General features: G+C 33.4%; 1 protein-coding gene and 1 non-coding gene across 6 annotated transcripts in view; one reads left to right on the forward strand and one right to left on the reverse strand.

Annotated features, from left to right (window-relative positions):
• Positions 1-23,697, forward strand: part of ATF7IP (activating transcription factor 7 interacting protein) — a 113,720-nt gene that overhangs the window by 17,756 nt on the left and 72,267 nt on the right. For 2 of the 5 annotated variants that reach the window (XM_087855648.1, XM_087855649.1), the window contains exon 1: positions 20,510-20,760. The exons of the other annotated variants lie outside the window; for them this stretch is intronic. In XM_087855648.1, the coding sequence (XP_087711774.1) occupies positions 20,657-20,760 (104 nt within the window). In that variant the 5' untranslated portion in view covers positions 20,510-20,656. Of the gene's footprint in view, positions 1-20,509; positions 20,761-23,697 lie in introns of those variants that run through there. 5 annotated transcript variants of the gene reach the window in all.
• On the reverse strand, positions 14,421-14,540 carry LOC123781798 (small nucleolar RNA SNORA40). The gene has a single exon (XR_006776812.1). It is a non-coding gene; the product is annotated as a small nucleolar RNA SNORA40 (small nucleolar RNA).

Genomic DNA, 23,697 nt, shown 5'->3' on the forward strand with positions numbered 1-23,697 from the left:
GCCTCCTCTTGGCCATTCAATTCTTTCACATTTTTAAGGGTGCTAACTTTTTATTCTAATTACTTTTTGCTTAAATTGTTATTCAAATTCGGATTTTGAATTTAGAAACAAGTTCACATCTAGGTCTGGATAACCCTTTTCTTTCTAGCTAATGTATTTTAATGCGACAGAGCTGAAATAAATATTCAGTTGTTTTAGTTAATTGATATTAGTTGTTGATGTCCACTTTAGTCTTAGTTTAAACCTGTGGTATATTTAAGAATAATGTAATTCAATGATTTTGTAAGTTTAGTTTCACAATTTTAAAAAAGCTTTCTTAACATTCTTCTGAAGTTGAAGCATTTATTGAGATATGGTAAGGCCATAGTGACCTAGAGAGTTAGGAGAATGAACTTCTTATTTACATAATATTTCAGACAGCAGAAATTTTAAGCTTTAATGTTTAAGTTGTGGTACTTATTAAAACTTTTTTGTAAATGGTATAGTATATTTCTCCAGTTTTGTTAAGAGTATTATGAATATATCCCTGACTAATATGACACAGAACAGTAAGTTTTTGAACTAAGCACAGCAACTTTAGATGCAACTTTTTGCACATTAAATTCTTATGAAGGACCCCTGTATTTAAAAGGGATACATGTGGTACTTTATTATTTTGTATTTATTTTATAACTTAGAAGTATAACATTTACTTACTATAAGCTTATTTAATAAAATGAGAACAATTAGGCTGTTATGATAAAAAAGTTTGAAACCAGATCATATATCACAATTATAATCTGGTAGTAGTGTCAGGATCTAGGTTGCTTAGTTGTAGAACTTCAAGTGGTAAGAGACTGTAGAATTCAGTTTGAAAAGTATTCTAGAAAGTGAATTCTTTATGTTCTTTTTTAATTTCATGAAGTTAGAGTAGAAGATCTATATTTACATGATTTAACAGTTTGAAGTTGCTGCCTTGCCACAAAATTGCATTTATATTTGTTCCAATTTTTTTTAACAAAATAATATTTTTGTTAACTTAATCATTGGTCATTTATTCAGTAGTTTCAGATATATTTGGGATCACTGGTTTAGTTCCGTCAACAGCTTTAGCATGTTTATTTCTCTTTCATTAGCTTACTACTTTGTGAAGTTGTTAGGACTCTTTTTATGTGATATAATGGATTCTAATAACCTGAACATTACTTTATATAAATCCAATAACATGAGCTTGCCCTCAGAAGGGAAGAACAACAAGTTCAGTGTTGTGCGAGAAATTTTATCCATCATGCCCTAGAGTGAGTATGACATAGGAAGTGAATGTGCCGTGTCCTTAATTATTATTATTTTCATTCCTCTCGTAGTATGAACAGCCTCCTGTATTCAAATATTTCATACGATGCAAGCCAGCTACTCAATTTGTTCTTTAATGCTAGAGAAAAACTGGGTAGGTTGAAATTACTGAACCACCTTATGTTGAACTTCAGAGTGAGACCTTGGGGAAATTTTAATGACCCACTCTTTTTGCCTTCTGTTGGGGATTAGAAAATTTACTTCCGCCCTCTACAAGATGAGTCCATTGATTATTACTTGTACATGGGGAAACACCAACAATGTGGTTACTCAGGATATTATTGCTAATTCTTTCAGGGCCATGTTGCATTTTTGCAACTATAAGCATAAACTGGACCTCAGTGGGATTATTACTTTTGGGATTGGTGACAGTTTTCAAATTGTCCATGCTGAATTCCAGGTTAGCTATTAGGCTGAATAATTAAAGGCCTGATAAGTCTCAGAGCTGGATAATTAAGGTTTAATGTTATTATTTTTGTGACTTTTTGTGCTCCCTATTTGTTTATCCTTTTTTCCTGAGCTATTTCATTAAGTATAAGCCTTTAAGGAAATTGTTGAGATACTGAAAGAAATCGACTTAAGAGTTCAAACCTAAATTTGAATTATTTTTACAACTACTTATATTGGTCAACTCATTCCGTTTTTTGACTCGTTTCCTCATCTGTAAAATGGGAAAAAATTCCCATCTATATTGTGAGGATATGCTGAGAATCAGTTTACATAATGTTTCTGAAGAGTACCATGAAATATTCTGCATGCTAATTTTCCAGTAATATTTGAATGCTTTTCAAATTTTTTGTTTCTCAGATGTCATGTACTTTATCAAATGTGATTGGATCAGGGAATGTAGTATATTTAAACAGTATGGGAAATTTCTCGTATAACTCATGCTCAAAAGCAAGAAATACTGACTAATATTAGTATATCCATATCTACTTGGTAATATGTTGTATTCATGTTTGTATTACTGATCCTATTCTGTTACATAGATTAGCCACCTTTTGCTGTGTGTGGATAGTGGCTGATATGTTTATTAAGTAAAGCCAATGTAGAATGTTGGCATTACAGAATTAAGGGAATAAATGAAAGAAATGTTTCGATCCTAGTCTGTCTGAGTCCTCCAAATATACAGTGAGAAAATAATTTCTCTAAAGAGATGACTTCAGTTCAGGGCCTAGAGTTTTCTGTGTTTCAGTACAAATGTAAATCTTAAGAACAGTGTAGTTTTCTTTCAGTAGCCACAAACTGTCAGCCAACAGACTTTATCCTTTAGCTGCTGCCCTATTACTCTAGTTGTTAAAGCTGTCACTTTTTTTTTAAAGATTTTATTTATTTATTTGACAGAGATAGAGGCAGCCAGCGAGAGAGGGAACACAAGCAGGGGGAGTGGGAGAGGAAGAAGCAGGCTCATAGCGGAGGAGCCTGATGTGGGGCTCGATCCCATAACGCTGGGATCATGCCCTGAGCTGAAGGCCGACGCTTAACGACTGCGCCACCCACGCTCCCCAAAGCTGTCACATTTTACACAAAAATCTGAATGTCTCATCTCTGAAAAATAGAAGATGGGCGGTGCTAAGAATGTATTTGTGCATCAGAATAATAATCTTCAGTGGAGTAGCTCCTGTCCCCTTCAGATAGGGCCTATACAGTTCACATCTGGTTTTTATACACTAATTACATGACCTGTAAACTTTTCCTTTTAAATCCCTATCCTACTTATTGGACAGATTGTTGGCAGCCTTTTATATTTAGAATATAGTTTCTAACCTAGAAGAAAGTAAGAATAAAGTCTAGTGTACTTTACTTGGTAGGAGAGACTGCATGTGTAAACTTGGTAGGAGAGACTGCATGTGTAAAGACCGTTTACTCTTTAGAAGATACGGCACCTTTGCTAATCTTCAGTTTTGTCCTCATTTCTCTGTATTAGAGTACCATGGTACTGATTGAAGGGGATCCAGTGACATCAGCAAAAAGTGAAAGTAGAATGAAAGTGAAGAGATTAAAGAAGTACTAATTAGAAACATGAATACCTTGAGGTCCTTTAATGTGATACTAGGTTCTCTTTTCTTTAAATGTTATGACAGTGTTAAAGACATCACTGTTTATCATATTGATGTTCTTAATGATGATATTGCATAAGAAAAAGTTAAAATATATTCAAGATATACAGTTTACTGAACAGGTAAATGAAATACATTTTATAAAAGATTTATGTCTAAATTGGTTGAGTTGAGAAGTCTTAGCACTAAAAATGAGAAAGTTGCTAGCAGAAAGTTTTCTTAACTCCACTAGACTAATTTTAGAGGCCATTATAAATTTATTTTTGTTAAAAGTTTGCTTTTGTTTACATAATGTTCACTGTTGCAGCGATGTTGAGACTACTTTGATGATGCAGGAAACATGGTAGTTTATGATCATGATGTGATGTGATTTTGAATTCCACATTTTCCAGAGTGAAAGCCCGCTTCTTAGCATTCGTGTAATACCATGACATTGCTAACTCCAGGGAAATGTTACTCTTTTTTTGAAAATGGCTTTAAGTTAGAGAGGAAACTTAGTGGAAATTGAAAAAGCATTTAACTTGCACAGGAAAAACTGACTCCTGCTTTCCAAACTCTTCACACTCCCGAAAGAGATAGTGATGTGGGAGAAAACTTAGTCTATTCAAAAACGTAAATCACTCCTTAGAACTTTCACAGAATTCTCTATTAGTAATTTGTAACAGTCTGTTCTTAGTCATTAATGTGTGAATATGTAAACAATGAAAACAGTGCTTATCAACTCAGTGAATCCTTTGAGTTTAATGAAAAAGGAGTTTAACACCATATTTGACGAGTTGCTTCTGCATCTGCCTAAGGACTTCTGCCCTTTCTGTAGTAAACCAGGTGCTACTACCCAGGAGACTCATGTGACCTGTTGCTTTCCTTTGCTGACGTGGAAGTATCATGGCATGCATTGGGGAAACTATTAGTATAGAAGTCAGGAAATTATTATTTTTGTCTGGTACTGCTATTAAGTAAGTGTATAGTTTTGGATAAATCACTTAAGCTCTTAATTCCATTCTGCAACCATTAAAAGAGAGAGGTGATAGAGGAGTCGGGGAAGAACACAAACTTTGGAATCAGTCAAGGTGAACTCATTTTCTTTCACTGACTAGTTAGACGTTATGTTTATATGAGAAATGTATATATAATGCTGGAAGTATAATGCCTATCGTAAGTGTTCAGTAAGTCTTACGCATTATTTTTTATGGGAAGAAGCTAGTTGCTTATTTTCAGACATTAGTTTTCTTATCTTTAAAATGGTAAAGTCTACCATACAGAGTTGATAATTGGGATTTAAATGAGCATAGTATATATAAAGCATTTAGTGCAGTGTGGTACACAAATTAAGTATTAGTAAATATCGGTTGCTTTTTCCTCACTAGTTTCCCTCTGGCACAAAATTTTTTTTTTCTATTTTTTTCAATCATTATATTATTGGGGAGCAATCTGGGCTGCTTGGATACTTTAGAAAAGGATCTTTAGGGTAAGGGATTGTTAGGGGTCTGGCTGATTTATAGTAAAAATGCCAGAAAGCAAGGTGTTTAAATCTCAAAGTGAAGACTTTAAAGAGCTTGAAGGGGACACAATAAGAATTCTTACTGGTGCTAAGGCAGCATATTAGAGTGAAAACAAATATGGACTGTGAATTGATCAGTTGATTCAACAAATTTAACAAACATTTACTATGTACCTGTTATTTGCCCGGCACTGGTTTGATATCTGGCATACAAGATCCCTGCCCTCAAGGAGTTTACACTGGGGCAGGCTAAACGGGAGGATAGATACTAAATATGAGAAGGTTAAATTACCCAAGGGGTTGAGAATCCTGGGGGTAGGGTAGAATAGGTAGAGAATAGCTAGGTGAACGCTACCAAAATGTGGGCTGTGGAGCAGTTCAAGGTCAGTTCAGATTAGTTTGTTTATTCCTGGTCTTCCATGAGATAAGAACTGAAATTAAGAGTGTCTAGAAATTTTTATATGAATCTGGTAAAGTAACTTTATGTCAGTTGTGTCTAATAATAAAAATAATTGAGGCATACATTTTATATTTATATAAATAAATATATAAAAATATAAGTATTTATATATCTCTGTATTTCACTTTCCAAGTAATTCGTTTTCATTGAATTTATAAAAGTGTTGATCTTTGATAGATTAGAGATAAAACATTGTTTTTTTTTTTTAAGATTTTATTTATTTATTTGACAGAGACAGCCAACGAGAGAGGGAACACAAGCAGGGGGAGTGGGAGAGGAAGAAGCAGGCTCCTAGCGGAGGAGCCTGATGTGGGCCTCGATCTCAGAACGCTGGGATCACGCCCTGAGTTGAAGGCAGACGCTTAACGACTACACCACCCAGGCGCCCCTAAAACATTGGTTCTTTACCATTATTAATTTGCAAAGCACTGAGCTAGATTAATAACTAACATTGTTGGCACTTCAGTAAGCAGGTTGTAGAGAATTTAAGCTTCTTATGATTAATTCACTGTCAGATGATTGTTTAATTTATTCAGCTTAATGCATAGTTGTTATATACATTATATTTTATGCTGGATTAAATGATTTTAGGTCCTTTGATTTTCAGGTGCTTTCATTCAAAGAGTTGGATGCATAAAGTAGGAAGAGAGAGGGAGGACACAGCTAACAAAATTAAAACTGGAAGTTATACGATACTTGGATGATTTCCAAATCTGAGATATTATGATCAATAGCCAAATGTTACTTAAACAGTGTATACTATGTGAAATGACACTGTATTATATATATTTGTTTTTCTTCCTCCTTCTGCTGCTGTGGTGGGGTACAGATTCTGAAAAGAATATATAGTTGTGGGGCGCCTGGGTAGCGCAGTCGTTAAGCGTCTGCCTTCGGCTCAGGGCGTGATCCTGGTGTACCGGGATCGAGTCCCACATCGGGCTCCTCGGCTGGGAGCCTGCTTCTTCCTCTCCCTCTCCCCCTGCTTGTGTTCCCTCTCTCGCTGGCTGTCTCTCTGTCACATAAATAAATAAAATCTTTAAAAAAATATATATATAGTTGTTTGAGAAAATCCATTATTGCTTATCAAAGGTAACACTTAGGATTATGCACACATTAGAAGTCTGCTAATTACTGTTGATGTGTGATAACTTTATTTTTCCCCTAATTTAGAGCTCCATTGTCTTTATTGTGTAATAGGGATAGTTTAAGAACATGTTTTAAAACAGCTGAAAATACGGGGCACCTGGGTGGCTTAGTTGGTTAAGCGTCTGCCTTCGGCTCAGGTCATGATCCTGGCATTTTGGGATTGAGCCCGCATTGGGTTCCCTGCTTAGCAGGGAGCCTGCTTCTCCTTCTCCTTCTGTAGCTCCCCCTGCTTTGCTCTCTCTCTCTCTCATAAAACAAATATAAAAAATCTTAAAAAAAAAAAAACCAGCTGAAAATAAGATTAAAAAATAAGGAACGGGGTACCTGGGTGGCTCAGTTGGTTGGGGGTCCAACTCTTGATCTTCATGTTGTGAGTTCGAGCCCTGCATTGGGCTCCATGCTGCACTTGGAGCCTACTTTAAAAAAAATTAAGGAACATATTTTGGATAAGCCCTAGTTAGCATATTAAACACTTCTTTTTATTGTGATTTTAGATGTGGCACTAAACTAGTTTCTAGACTGTTATTTGAAAATGAAATATAGTATATTTAGACTCACTAAAATAAGTCGAAAAATAGAAGTGAAGAGATAGAATTACGTATTAGTAGGTGATAAAGTAATTATTGAAAAAATTTAAATGAAGGACTTCACAGACAGTGACTCAACTCTTGCTCAGTCAGATCTGGCCAATTAAAACAGCACAAGAATGATTTAGGTTAAATAAGAATGTGCCACTGACAAAATATGTTCTTGTGTAGATATTTGTAACTTAACATGTGTGAGTTTATCAAAAAGTTTAGTAATATTAACTAGTGGTAAATATGTTGAATTACTTAATCATCATCATACTAGTGATACTTGAATATGCATTAGGTCCTATTATTTGGTAACATGTAAAGCAGTGTGGTTCTAAGAGCAAATCTATTTAATGATCATTTACTATTTAAGTGATTAACAAAATTTGAAAGGTGGCTGTAGAGGACAGCTTTTAGCTAATGTGAATTATAATTTATATTTTTAATGATTGTTAAAATAGCAGTTGTTGGATTTATGTAATATATTGGTCCATGTCACAAAAAACTTAAGGCTTTTGAATATCTCTGGGTGTTAAACATATTTTTCGTGTGGTGGGGGTAAAATGTCAGTTACATAAGAATTATAAATTGATATTCTCTTATTACCTGGATTTGAATCATTGGTAAATAGATAACTAGATATATTCTAGAACCAGTCAGTGCCTGTTGGGGAACGAATGGGGGAGGGTTTACTCAGCAATATTCTCCTTTAGTTTGGTCATGAAATGAGGACTGCTTTATGTAAATTGTTCTTACTGGTGCCAGCTAGCTGTAACTGCAGTCTGGCTGTGCTAGGGCAGCAAATAATATGTGTCATGGATTTTCTGTTTGGAATGTATAAGAATTCAGCCTTTTGGACTGGAAGAACAGAGTTGATGCTTTAGAATAAGAGTACTGAGACCTCCACAACTGACAATATATGGAATAATGAGAAGCTATAAGCCTTTGAGGCTTTTAGTTCTGCTTTTATAGATTTATGCCTATTGATACTATTGGGTAATATGTGGGAGGTACTTAACTGCACACAGTTGCTGCAGTCCTAATAGTTGGCAGAATAGAAAGCAGTACAAAAGAATTCTGATTCTAGGCATCTTCACTTGCAACAGTCCTTTGGAAGATGTACTTTGTGTGTTCTGTGAGCTTCATTGGCATACTGTCTGACGTTTTTTGGCTTTTGTGGTTAATGGGATGTTTGCTGCACAAACTACACAACAGATGTGAATCACTGTTTGAAAGGAATTTTAATATGTAGCCAATCTACTGTATTCCTGTTTTTTTTTTTTTTAATGAATATGAACCAAGCAAGGAATTTAGGCTCAAGAAGGCTGTTCTAGAAGTCTGCATTAGCTTTTACTGTTTATACAAATGAACTAAGTTGCAGTGGTTTACAGAAGAGGAAGTCCTTTTCACAATATCAAGCTACCCACAGGTAAGAGATTCAGGTCCTTTTTTTTTTTTTGTGACCACCCCCACCTCCCACCCCCAACCCCTCAGGCCTTAATATCTGTCTCTCACCTTTGGGAGGTTTTTTTGTTTGTTTTTAGTTTTAGTCATACCAGGATTGGTAGATTGTTTAATGTAAATTTTCAGGAGATTTTGAATACCATATTTGGATTTTATCTTTTAAAAAATGATTTTCACTTTTTATAATTTTCCTCAGGTTTGTATTGAAATGAACTAACAGTGGGCTTTGTATATGAACATTACTCATGCATGCAATATGTTCATATTACATAGAAATCAGTTTTAGACCTCTTTTCATTATAGTCCTGTTACTGTGTTTTCAGTTGTAGTGACACCAACTGGTACATATAGAGAAATGACGTTTTGTAACCTTACTAAACTGTAAAGTTTTAGAATAAATGTACCACTTTGAATTCATCATCAAAATCTGACTGCTTCTGTTTTCACAAATGGTTCACTGACATACATTAGGTAATATATATTTATACATATAACATGGTCAAGTTTTCCAGTTCTACCCTTATGCTTTCCATTTCCGTATATTTAAACTTAGCACCATCTCAACAAAGTGAACTTAAGTCTAAAATTAAAACGAATATTAGGAATTTTAATACTTTATTTCTTAAGTTAGGCGAAGGTTGCAGAGGCATTTGTTATATTATTTTTTTGGTATGCTTCAAAAATTTCATACAGAAAACCATTATCTCATTGAAATAAAAGAAGTCACACAACATAAAGAATATATAACTATACTATAAAGGTATAAAGATTAAGTTTATAAAGAAATGCAAGTATGTGTGTCTGCTAATATCAGTATGGCCAGTGATAAAATGTATTAACTGGTTGTTATAATTTTGGGGGATGCGTGTGGGTAGGTGACAAAGCAAAGGGTGATAGTGAGGCTAGCTTCGAGAAATAGAGAGGGAAAGGAATGGTATTAGGCAGTTCTTCGGTCTTTACTTCCCTTTCTAGAAGTTGAACAGCAGGATCTTTCTGCAACTTAAACGTGTTAGTTTTAGATGGCACTTTTCACTTCTCTAGACTCTGAAAGGCCATTGGTCATTTATTACTTCAAAGCTAGAGGCCAGCTAGCTAGATTGAGTGTGATAGAAGCCACACTCATTTTTCAGGGGTACAAACTGTTGCCTTTTGCCTTTTGACAGTGTTGCTTAGGCTTTTGAAAATTATTATTCTAATATATGTTTTGTTGAAGGATAAAAATTTATGTTTGTGGATGTGTGTTTCATTTGAGTAAACACCTTCACTAGGATTAGAAATGTTGATACTAGAAAGATACCAATTTTGGTTAATTTACTAAAGGTTGGATTGGGAAAAGGGCATGCTTCTCTTAGTGTGGAGAACACACATATATAAAACAATTGGGAAGTGTTCACAATTCTCTAGAGCAATAATTGTTAGGGAGAATGTTAGATCGGGAAGATAGCTGAGACAGACTGAGGGGGTTTTATTTATAGGTAAAGAGGCAAGGAGTTAGACCAAAATAGCATTCAGTAAATATTCATTTGGGGGTCATAGCAAAGCAAGAGGAGGGAAAGTTGCAGAAAGGAGTTTTTGTATAGACACAAATAAATCTAAAGGGAATCATGCAAGACAAAGATAAACCTCTTGAGGATAAAGATGTGTAGTTTTTGAGACTACTGAAGTTGAGTATGAATGATCCAGGAATCTGAGGAATAAATTTTGAGTTTTCAGTTTTTGTGTTCCTCTTAGGCAACAAAATTTATTAGCGAGCAATGTCGAATAACACAATTTTGAAAGTGGAATAGACCTAGGTGGTCAAGTAGTTGTAACATCACACTTTCTGCAGGAACCTACTGTTTATTATTCCTCACAGATAATTATCTAGTTTTTACTTCAACATTTCAAATGACAGAAAGGAGAGTCTCTAATTTCATAAGGCAGTTAATTCCTTCTTTTGTTGGACATCTGAACAAATCAATATTTGTTGATTTTTGAGGAGAAATTGGCCTTTCTTTTTGTTTCTGCACTTGTCTGTCTGCCTGCCTGCCTGTTTTTCTCTGTATGTGTTTTACACACATGATAGATCTGCAGTATTTAAAGAAAGCCATTAAAATTCCTGTGTTTTCTAGGCTTAATATCCTCCATTTTTCCAACTATTTCTCGTACAACACGTTGTTCTAGGTCATTCTTTAGCCTGGTCATGCTGTTTGCCCTACTGTTTCTTTAAGAGTTCCTCTTTATCTGGGCCACTCAGAACTAAATGTAATACCAAAAAATGTCTCCCTTTCCTTAGACTGTGTGCTTCTGTTCTGCAGCTTAACTTTGTGTTGGCATTTCTGGCAGCCACCTAGCACTGTTGAATTTTATTGAGTTTGCAATAAGTTCAAATCCCTCAGTATTTTTTACACATACCATTGATAACCTTTAATATATTGGAATATTTGAACCAAGTGTATTGCTTTATATATGTAGTTGTGTCTTCTTTATAATTTCTAATATTATTATGCTTTTTTTTCAATTTTCCTTGATGTATTTTCCACTTTTTAATAGTTTTTTTTTTTTCCCAAAGAACTGGCTGTTGGTTTTATTGTTGCTTGCTGTTTTATTGAGTTTTCTCTCATGATTTTTGCTTTTATAATAATTCCTTGCTTTGGGTTTGTACTTTTTCTTCTTTACTAGCTTTTTTGAGTTTGTGGTTCTTTTAATTCATATGTGCAGCTTAAGGCTATCACTTTTCCTCTGTGTTATTTCACCACTGATTTCCGTGTTAATCCAAAATATGTATTTTTTTAATTTATGAGGAGATCCTTTTCCTCTCATTTCATTGTTGCTCATCTAACTTTCTTATCTTATGGCCAGAGGATGTGCAAGATTTTTTTTTTCTTGTCTTAGAATTTATTATTTCCTTGTTACCACATATGTGGTCAGTATTAATGTATGTTGGATGTGTTCATGAAAAATGCATATTCTGGGTTTGTTGGATATACAATTCTATTTTTCTATTAAGAAATGCATACATTGTTTATATTACTTTCATTTTCTTCATCTGCAGATTTTATAGAGGTGTGTTTATCTCTTGTGGATTTATTAGTTTCTTCCTGAATTTTTTAAACCTGTTTTTGTTTTATGTGATTTGAAGTGATGTAATTTTATCTACAGGAAATATATATTTTTTTGTCCAGCGACTTGATCTTCAATTTGAATTCTTTTTTACATGTTATGTGTAAGTTTTATATACATACTTAGATTTTTTGGTTAACATTTGCTTAGTGTATCATTTTCTATCTTTTAAATTTTTAACCTTTGTATGCTATTTTATTATAAAGTGTGTCTCTTGTTTATAATGCATATCTTATATTTTTGTCACTTTATCCAGTTTGAAACCTAGTAAGTTATTTTTAGACTGACAGTTTTCTTTATTTTTGCCCCACATTTCCCAGCCCCTAAGTCTGCTAACTCCTATCATATAATTATCTGAGATTTTAATTCCAGACTATTTATTTTAACAGTGATGGATCCTCAATTATTTCAGTCAGCCCATGCATTTTACTTGTTTTTTGGAGCACTGATGTTTCCTTTTGGAGCATTATCTGAGTTTCCTAATTTGAGTTCCTCCCCCATTTCTTAGGGTGTTTTGATGTCTTGAATCTGTAGTAAATTTTTATGTAATTGTTTTAACAAGGGTCCATTTTCTCAGTCTTTGCCCAGAAATAATATATTTCTTTATCCTGTTAATTGCTAGTTTTTCTGGCAATAGAATTCTAGGTTAAAAATAACTTTTCCCCTGAACTTTGAGGATATTGTTGTTTATTTTAGCATTCAGTATTGCTGATGACAAGTCTGATGTCAGTTTAATTCTTACTCCTTTGTAGTTAAGTGATTTTTTTACTCTTAAGTTATTAATATTTCCTCATGTTGGTTTTCTGAAGTCTTAACACAATATGTCTAAGTGTTAGGGTTTTGTGGTTTTTTTTTTTTTTTTTTTTTGCTTGTTTTAATTTAGTCTGTTTTGGTAGCAGGCCTATTCTGTGGAAAACATCTATCTATCTATCTATCTATCTATCCATATATATCTATATATATAGATATATATATATTTTAATTTAACTATGAATTGTTTTTCTTATTTTCATTTCTTCTTAGTTCTTTATTCTAAAACTCATCTTCAGTGAAAGTTGTTGCTTCTGGGTGTGTTCCCTATCTCTTAGCTTTTCTATTTTTTCTTTGTATAATATTTTGAGAGAATATCTGGTCTTGATTACCCATGTCTCACTTCAGCTGCTGTGTCCATGCAGCTCTTGTTTTGAATTTCTATGGTTTCAGATTGATTTCTTTTCATATCTGCTTGTTCTTGGGAGTACAATATCTTTTTGGAATATTCAGTATACTATTTTAAAATGTTTTCTGTTCGTTTGACTAAGTAACTAGTTCTTTTGTTTTGAGGGGTTTGGCATCTATTTGTGAATACACTCATTTTTGTATTTGAGATTTCCTGTTTTACTGTGCGTCTTTGCTGACTGAAATGATTGAGCGGACTTGATGCTCATGGGAAATGCTGGGAGTTTATCTTTTGGATTGTAGCTTCCTTTCTCTGTCTCTTCTGGAGTTTAGTGTCTGGGTGGGTCAGCTAATTACATTTATAAATGTCATTGCTGCTCTGGCTTATTATTAGCATGGAAGAGATTGGGGAAAGTGGAATGAGTTTAACTGTTAAGATACAAATTACATGAATGTGTCTTTATTGTGAAAATTTGAATGGTACATCTAAGTGAAACTTGGTATTCATATTCCTTTTCTTTCCCCGTGTGAACTGCTATAAACTAGTTAGGCATTTATCCTTCCAGACTTTAAAATATCACTTGCATGCCCGAATTAACGTTTAGAAATATATTATTTTTTTGTGTGTTTTAACACAATGACATAAAACCTGGAAACAATTTATTGACTACTTATGTATCCAAGTGCTTTCTATTTTATTATCCCATTTAACCCTTGTAACATTTTTATGAGGAGAGGCATTGTTAGAATTTTAGTTTCATAGTCGAGGATACTGAGGCAAAGAAAGGATATATTATTGACCAGGTAACTTAGCTAGGAAATGATAGTACCAGTATTCAAAAAGGTATGTCTGGCTTCAGCTTTTGTGTTAAAGTGTTAAGAATTCTGCAGCTGCTTTGTTGTACACTTTATATTCATGTCCATGAAAGAAATCTACTACTTTCTTAACTTTTTAGTGTTCTTGAGTGAGGATTCTCCACAGTATTTTTTAAAAGCTATTTTCTTAGTGATGGATGTTATATTTCTTTGTATTTTTTAATTTAAAGTCAACAAATTGTTATTTAAGGAATTTCACATGTGACTCCTTCCCCTGTCAATCACCATAGTTCTTCTGAAGTCAGAATCAGAATCTTCAAAATAGCCCTTTTAAAAATAACTTTTGTTCAATCCACATTTGTCACTTTAAGTCAGTCCACAGTTTTTGTTGTTGTTGTTGTGGTTGTTTTTATGGGCTTCTTTGATTTCCACTTGAATATGGACATATTTCAAAAAGCCCCCACTTGAAAATTTTGGCATACAGTTTCTTTAAGCAGCTTACTTTAGGGCCATGTTTAGATCTGCGTGGTTCTCAGTTTCAGAGATCCTCGAACATGAGTAAGTTCAAATCATATTCACCCCTAAACTATCACACCCTAGAATTATACATAAGTCCAGACATCGTGTTCTGAATTGAAAAGCCTAAAGAAAGAAGGCATCTTTGTTTCAAGTCAGCATTAAAATTAGGATACTAATTCACTATAGCTGAGATTTTCCTTATATCCTGTGCTTTTAGTAATTCTGTAGTCCTGGAGCCAACCTTCGTGTTTATGAATGCTCTCATCACTTTAATCTTTTTTAGGTATCATATTCCTTCTTATCTGTATCAAAATATTGGAACAGTGAGTTCTGGATTACAAAAAAGGGTTTGTTTTTCCCACTTGTCGAAGTCTTTGTCCACAAACTAAACAAAAACAATTTGTGTTTTTGCTATTTTGGTGCAGCAGTAGGTATCCTGATATGTTCCTTTTTAAAAAATGTTAGTGTATCTTTTTTTAAAAAACTTTTTATTTTTATTTTTTAGAGAAGGGGGTAGTGGCAGAGGGAGAGAGAATTTTAAGCAGGCTCTGCACCCAGTGCAGAGTCCAATGAGGAACTTGATTTCAAAACCCTGAGATCATGACCTGAGCTAAAATAAAATCAAGAGTTGGACGCCTAACTGACTGAGCCACCCAGGTGCCTCAGTATGTAGTATATCTTACGATATCTCAGAATGTTTTTGGTGTGTCAAAATGGTGTACAGCTTTTGCCTCTTTGCCTTTAAAAATGGTTATGACAGTGATGTCTTTTACCAGCTGCGTATGAGACTACTCACTGCTATATATTATTGCTAACTATAGTTGCCAGTCAGATATGTAAAAATGTATCTTCTTTTTGTTTAGTGTTTTTGTGATTATTAGAGAAGTTGAACATCTTATGTTTGTTGTTTTATGATTCCCTATTTATGATTTTTAATTTTTACTTTGAATTGTTTATCCTTTTTATTCACTATTAGGTGTTCTTTTTTATTCTGGATACTAATTCCATATCACTGGCTGTGTTTTTGAGTTTTCAAGTATTTCTCAAAATTTGTGGTTATTTTTGGTGCTTTCTGCACTTTGAAAATCTTTATTTCATATCTAGTCTGCTATTGTACTTGTATGCTCAGTTGCTGTTTTGATCCATTTTCAATCATTTATTTCAAAATCCACTTAATCCCTGTTAATTTGTGATGCTGTTCTGTCAGATACTGACTGTATTGTGTGTGTCTGTCTTCTGGGTAATTTATTGCACTCATCTCTCAATACTTGAGATAATAATTACTGCTTGTCATATCCTCTCACATCTGAGAGGGCAAATATCATTTTTTTCTTTTGACTTTTAATTTTCTTCTTATTTTGCCATTTTTTTACACATTAATTTCAGAAGTTTGTTATGATATAGAAATAATTAGGTAACATTTTGGCTAGGATTACTTCTAATAAGTTTCATCCAGGAAGAATTGATAGTTTTCTACATCAAGCCTTTTTTTTTTTTTTAAAGATTATTTATTTATTTATTTATTTGACTGAGAGACAGCCAGCGAGAAAGGGAACACAAACCGGGAGAGTGGGAGAGGAAGAAGCAGGCTCCCAACGGAGGAGCCTGATGTGGGGCTCGATCCCAGAATGCCGGGATCACGCCCTGAGCCGAAGGCAGACGCTTAACGACTGCGCTACCCAGGCACCCCCTATATCACGCCTTATGTCCAACATAGCTCTAGTATTTTACATATTTTTATAATTGAATTTTTTCATATATGTTAATGTTTCTAGGTAGCTTTTTCTTGCTGTTCTGAAATAAATGTTTTCTTCATTGTATCTTCTTACTGTGTTTGAGCTCTTACTGCTTTGGTAAGATATCTAGAACAATATTGAGTATATTAACACACTTCTTGTTTTTGCCTTGAATGGAAATAGCTGTGGTGTCTTACCACTAAATATAAAGTTTCCCATTGGTTTGAAGTAGCCTTTATCAGCATAAGGAGCAATCTTTATCTTCTTAATTTTTATTTGTATCAGTGAATGAGTATTGAAACATATTCAATGCCTTTTCAATATCTGTTGAAAATTGAGTTAATTTTTATAACCATTTTGAGTTATGAATGAATTTTTAGCTATGCTTAATTTTTTATTTATTAGAGGTGCTTAAAATGATGAATCAGTGCCGTTTTGGGTAAAAAAAAAATTACCTCTTCTTTCAGTAGCTAACCAGGCATATGAGGATAAAGGAATTTGAAGAAAATGTGTAGTTTCTTGTCTCCTGGCCTTAAAAACCCAACATAGAAAGTCTCAGTCATGTCCCACAGACTGTTCTTCTAGTCTCTTCAAGGGCTATTCTTTGCATAATATATTTTTTAAGTCAACTGCTATGCCTTTAACAGCAATAGCACTAATCATATTTCTTCTCTTCCCCAGGAGAATAACTCCAGAGTCTTAATTTCAACATTAAAAAGGTGATATAAAATACTGAAGAGAAAGATATAATAAATATTTGGAAATACCAAAATGAAGTCCTTGATCTGAATATGTGAATCTTCTAAAAGAGTGTGGCAGCTCAGTCTATTTATTATTGTATCTCTTTGGAATCTTTCTTTTTCTTTTCTTTCCTTTTCTTCTTCATTTTGTAAATTCTGGAGGCTCTAGGCTCTGTTAAATGTTTTCATGTGGCAGAGAGCCAGATTTCAATGGCTCTGAACTCAGCATGTTCCTGTTGCTTAGCAACTACTTGTGAAGTCTTGTGGATGTAACTGAATTATAAATAGGGTTATGAGCAGAAGTGAAATTGAAATTGTAAAGAAAGGCATACTCTTTCTTTCTCTCAGCTGAATTTGAGTAATTCTTTATGCAGAGTCATTTTTTAGAAATCTGGTTTATAAAAATTAGTACTAACCCTATCAGGAAGACTTAAAAAAAGGTTCTGTAGAGGTTTTGTTTATAATGACACATTTGAAAGTATGATTTTGATTATTAAAAATAATCTGTTTTGGAGCCATGATAGTTAATGGAAAATAGAGAACTTCTCCTAATTTTCACAGTCATTTATATAGAAAGATATCCATGCATTGTATTACTGCCTGCATTTCTCTTCCACATTTATATTAAAATCTACAGGAGGTAACTCTTTAATCTTACAGAATGTTTTTGTACTTTTAATCACATTGTTTCTTTAGAGTATCTTAAAAATTGTCCTGTAATAGTGACCATGTGGGTATTTGATAAATACTGAATACATGAAAAGACCCAATCTACCTTTATAATTTCTCAGTAGAACATTTTGGAGTGGAATTTATTAAAATTTTATTTAAGAATTCAAAACTTAAAGAATCCTTTCAGGTCTTCTAATTTAATTTCTATTTATTCCAGATGGAAAACTTTAGACCTAGAGGTGTTATTAAATGATTTATCTAAGCCAGCAGTCATCTGCACATATGTGCTTTTTCTGCATTAGTTTCTCTTACTCATGCGGATCTAGCAGCTCTTTTTTTTTTTGCACTCATATTTCATTAGTTTACACAAAATTCAGTTGTATTCAATAACTTATAATAAAAATGTGCAACTGAATTCAGTAACAAGCACAACCAATATGAACAGGTTTAGGTGAGAACAGAAGAACATGAGATCTCAGTGTATTTGTGATCATCAATCAGCCAGAGAGATATTGGTTCATTTGCTATGATGGTTCAGAGAAGAGAGGTTAAGAAAATTTCCAAAATATAGTGTTTTTTGGTTAGATTTCTGCAGATTTTTTTTTAGGTTCTAGAAGATGAAACACGGTGATAATTCATGGTTTGGGATGGAGGAACTCTGTATCTTCTTAAATGGCATCATGAACTGTTGATAATAATAGCTTCTGACAGTCCAACCTGTGAAAGTAAGCTTCTTAAGAATATTTGCTAAAACAAGTAGATTGTATTTTTATGTATCATTAGTGAGAAAAATTTTAGAAGGGAATGTAATTTTTCTTTGTTTGCTCCATGGGTGTGTGCTGGTCCATTCTGAGTTGTATGCCCAGGAGAGATCTTGTCATCAAAAGCATAACTTTTTTCTTAAATTCTGACTGAAGAAAGATAGATTTGTAAAGATAGAAATTTGATCTTTTTCTTATTAGACAAAAAAGGTGTGGTAATTATAATTCTCATTAGATCTCCAAGGAGGGATAACATACCAACAATACTGCTTTGCTATAGAAAAGAAAAATAATAGGTACAAAGAGGAATTTGAGTTTGCCTCAGGATATGAAAGATTAGGGTTCTTCCTTTAGTTATGTACATTATTAAAACTACACTTTTGTACACATAGGCTAGAGCTCCAGAACATCTGGCTCTCAGCTGACATTTTAAATTCCTGTGAGTTCTTGAGGGAGAGGGCCAAGAGAAGGAGAGGAGAATGGGGAAGTGAAAGGTAACGTTTCTGGAACTATCTAAACTTCTCCAGGGCGTTTTAGTTGCTGTACTAATTAATTAACACTGAGGTGTCCTTGATTATTCAGTACCCCCCAGAATTCAGATTGGTATGTGGTAAGATGTATGGCTATTTTGAATAATGTTCTACAAACATGCTTTTTCTGTTCTCTTGAAATAAAACTGGTGAATATAAGTGCATTTTCAAAAAAAGTATTATAGCTGCTTTAAGTAATATTTAAGAAAATATGAAATGCTGAGATTTATATTTAAAATGATATTTTATTTATGTATCTAGAATTATAAAATAATTTTTCTCACTTGTAGTACCTTGATACCAAATGTGACCCATTTGTTATGTTCTCCCACAGTAATTGCAACTCATATTGTCTTCCTTTGTGATGAGGATTATAGTTTATTTGTTCAGATAAGTAAACAAGATCTGTGTACATAAAAGATTTATATTGTCTTGAAGATGCAAATACAGTTGTAGTTAGATTTTGGATATCCAAGTTACATGTGAGTATCGCAGTAAGAAACGTAAATAAGTCAATAAGCTCAATTACTTTTCCACTCAGACCAGTGTTTAAAAGAACAGTATTTATGCTTTCAAAAGCTTGGTTAAACTTTAATCTTAAAATCTAGCTATCTTTAAATGTTTAGATTAAAAGGATATATTTCCAGTTTGCTCATTTAATTTTATATTGCTCATGTTTCTCCATCCTTCACCAGAGTTCTTTCTGTTACTTAAAACTTTTATGTTCCAATATGTTTTCAAAGGATTGTTTCTAAGCTTTATTTATGATTAAAATAAGTCCTTTACATATAATTTTCAAAGTTAAATTTTTGGTGTAGTATAAACTAAACTTTCTGGTATCAAATATATGAATTCACTTTGTATTTTGGATAACAAATAGTGACCAAAGAAAACATTTAAAAAGTAACTTGCCGTTTCATTAAAATACATTGATGGCAAGTTTGCTGTAAGAAATACATAAAACATGTACTTTGATAAATAGCATTTGTTTTAATGTGGCTGTCTAACCAGTGTTTTATTTCAGCAGGTATAATTTTAATTTCTTGAAATTATAAAGCTTTTTTTTTTCTCATCACTCCCTCCCCTTTTATGACTTGGTTATTTCTTACTAGCCAACAGTATTTGTAGTTACTGCATAAGACTGCACAATGTTTGTGATCTTTAGGAATTAAAATGTACTACAGGGTAAATTTGTAATGTACAAAGAAACATGTATATTAAGCACTATTAGGTTGGAAAGTTTAGAATGATGAAAATAGATTTCGTTATCTGGAATAACAAAGGAAATGTTAGGCGATGTCAACTTTAGCATTATCCCACTTCAGGCAAAATTGAAAAATCAAAAATATCAGTATTATATAGATTATAATTTTACATGTTAATTTAACTTTTACTTGACAGGAACAATAAGATAATTTTTCTCAGTAACAGAAATTAATTTAAGAAAAACAATTACTGAATGCCTACTGTATGAAAGACACTATTGTTTGTTAGAACAAGTTTGTTTTAAAACAGAATAAGGCATAATCCCCACTGTTTAGAGATCTGCGTTGATAAATTATTTATCTTTGTATTTTTAATACACAGTAAATGGTCTTTTACCCGTAACTCAGATTCCCAAATTATTTCAGGGAAAAAGTGATAGGAAAAAAATGCAGTGCTGTTCAGACTTTGTTAGATTTTACAGAGCCTTGAATGTTTTAGAGCTGTGATTAAAATGCCTCATCATTCTCTTGAAGAAGAAAAGTGCTTAAACATGTATGTACATAAACGCACACATACACCTATATATGAATAAAATAATATGAACAATGACATGTAATTTGAAGTGGCCTGTAGTTCAGTGTTTATTTTTTCTTTAATTGCTGTCTAGTAAGAAAAGATGCCAAGTTAATATTTTAGATGATGAAGTGCAAGACACATCTCCCCCCCCCCCAAAATAAAGTTTTTGATGGTAGTTTTGCTCTTATAGTCACATCTATTCTGGGATTTATACTAGTGTGTTCTATTTTTAGGCTGTTGCCAGGCAGATTTAAAATTTCTCCTTTTATGGTTGTCCAACTTCTAGCTTTCTGACTGGTTACATGAACCTGCTTTCTTTAGCCAACCACAGTGACTATGCAAACTGTATTTTAGTTTCTGTTGCTATGAGAGAACTGATAAGATGGCTGCAGTGGGCTCCCTTTGGGTATGTTCATTATTGTAGAGAAGATTGTCATTATATAAAAATAAGCAAAAGTGAATTTCTTTCAAAATGATATTTTATGTTTTGAAATATGAAATCAAACTAAACAAATTTTGTAAGGCTTGAAACAAATGCCTCTCATGTCAGATTGATTAATTTTAATGGTGCCATGTATTGCACTTTTTCTGAGGCAGCATTATATGTAAGTGGATATATATTGTTACTTTTTATTAGTAAATAGGCATCCTGAGTCCCCAAAGAAAGGTTGTCCTCTGTATGTACACCTGCTGTATGTGAACCTGCCAGCATGTTAGTTTGCAGTTGTGTCAAAAATACTGTCTTTGCTTCCTAAAAGGTTAATTTAGTTTTTTTTCCCTTAATTTTATTTATTGATTTGAGGTAGAGAACACGAGAGAAAGAACAAGCAGGGAGAGGGAGAAGCAGACTCTCCACTGACCAGGGAGCCCAATGCAGGGCTTGATCCCAGGATCCTGAGATCATGACCTGAGCTGAAGGCAGATGCTTAACTGACTGAGCCACCCAGATGCCCTGTAATTTAGTTTTTAATTTAAGAATTATTTTAGATATTAGTTATATAGTTCATCATTCTTTTAGCCAATATTTACTAAGTGTGTACTATGTGCCAGACACTATATACTTATTAATATTGTATCAGAATACTTAATTTTCATTCTTTTGTTAAATCACCTCTGAAGCACATCATAATGATACGAGCATATTTTAAAATGGTTTCTGACAACAAAGTTGTGGACCCTTAAAATGTTTTAATCTCATAGTAGACATATGAGATGTGCCAAATTGTTTTGTTAAACAATATATGAATATAGATATTAAGGTCCATTTTAATAATTATTTCTAAAAAGGCGCATTTAAAGTATTGGAAAATGTAGTAATGGTGGCAAGACCATCATTTTGAATAAAGACAATGTTGATAAAATGAGACAAAGCTTTATGTAACTCCAGAAGGTTCACTAAGTATACCTCATTTTAAAACAAATCTATCAACGTTCATTACATATAAGGTTTTTTTGATAGTGCCAGTTTGTAATAGGAGCAAATACTTCTGTTTTACTTAAGACTTTCTAGTTCTTTTGTTAATTTTCCGTGTGTAGACGGTTTTATTAATATACATTTTGTCCTCACCATGGTCAGTACTGTTTGATTTTTTTTTTTTTGCTGATAAAGTTTTATTTATTTATTTATTTATTTATTTATTTATTTATTTATTAATTTATTTATAACATATATGAGTATCTCATGCCCATTATTATCATCCTATGGTATAAACATACTAAAGAATTGTTCTATTTAGAACAGGGAAAAAGAATAACTGGTTTATTTAAGCTTAGCACAGGAGAGTAAGGCTGCCATTATTTTATGTATGTTGTCTTTCATCACTGGTATGATTATAGATATACTTCTTGACCCAGAAATGTAAACTCCCTAAAGTATAACCCAACGTTGAGGTCTCTTGGTATCATTGTTTTGTCTGTGTTGAAAGTGTGGCCGTGTAAAGGAGGGTTTGATTAAAAAAAACAACAAAAAATTAACTGTAGTTCTGATATTTCTTTTTTTAAAGAACAGGTTTGAGATATAATTCATATACCATACAATTCACCTGAAAAAAGTGTACAGTCCAGTGGTTTTAAAACTGAGGGTTTTAGAGGGGAGTGGGTGGGGGGATGGGCTAGCCCAGTAAAGGGTATTAAGGAGGGCACGTATTGCATGGGGCACTGGGTGTTATACGCAAACAATGAATCATGGAACACTACATCAAAAACTAATGATGTACTGTATGGTGACTAACATTATCATGATAAAAAGAAAAAAGAAAAAATATATTTACATAGTTGGGCTGCCTGGGTGGCTCAGTTGGTTGGGTGCTGGACTCTTGATTTTGACTTAGGTCATGATCTCAGGGTCATGGGATGGAGCCCTCCACACTTGGCATGGAGTCTGCTTGAGATTCTCTCCCTTTCCCATTGTCCCTCTCCTCACTTGCGCACGTGCTCCTTTTTAAAAATCTTTTTTTTATAAATCTTTTTAAAAAATATTTTATTAGTTATTTGAGAGAGAGGGGAGAGAGAGAGAGAAAGAGAGAGAGAGAGTGAGAGACAGCATGAGTGGGGAGGAGAGAGAGAAGCAGGCTCCCTGCTGAGCATGGAGCCTGACATGGGGCTCCATCCCAGGACCCAAATATCATGACCTGAGCTGAAGGTAGAGGCTTAACGACTGAGCCACCCAGAGGAGCCCCTAAATAAATAAAATCTTAAAAAAATATTTTCAGAGTTTGCATATATTACCACAATTAATTTTACAACATTTTTATTGTCCTATGAAGAAACCCTATACCCTTTAGCAGCTAGTTTTCATTTCCTCCCCAGTTCCCCAATCCTTGGCAACCACTAATGTGCTTTCTGTCTTTACAGATTTGCTTATTCTGGACATTTCATATAAATGGAATCATTCAATATGTAGCCTTTTGTGACAGGCTCCTTTTACTCAGCATATTTTTAAGGTTCATTCATATTGTAATAATTATCAGTACTCATTTCTTATATTATAGCGAAATAATATTCCATTGTATGGATATACCACATTTTATTTAACTGTCAGTTGTGGAAATTTGGGTTATTTTGGCTATTATGAATGGTCGCTTTTGGCTATTTCTGTGAACATTCGTGTACAGGTTTTTCCGTGGACATATATTTTTATTTCTTTTGGTTATATAGCTAGGAGTGGAATTGCTAGATCTTATGCCAACTCTATGTTTAACATGTTGATGAACTGCCAGACTGTTTTCCAGAGCAGCTGCTTCATTTTACAGTTCCACCAGCATTATATGAAGTTTCCAGTTTCTCTACATCCTTGCTAACACTTGTTATAGTCTCTCTTTGATTATAGCCATCGTGATGTGTG

Source organism: Ursus americanus, chromosome 25 (genome assembly GCF_024610735.1).
Source record: "Ursus americanus isolate L20-20 chromosome 25, mUrsAme1.1.p, whole genome shotgun sequence".
Lineage (NCBI taxonomy): Eukaryota > Metazoa > Chordata > Mammalia > Carnivora > Ursidae > Ursus > Ursus americanus.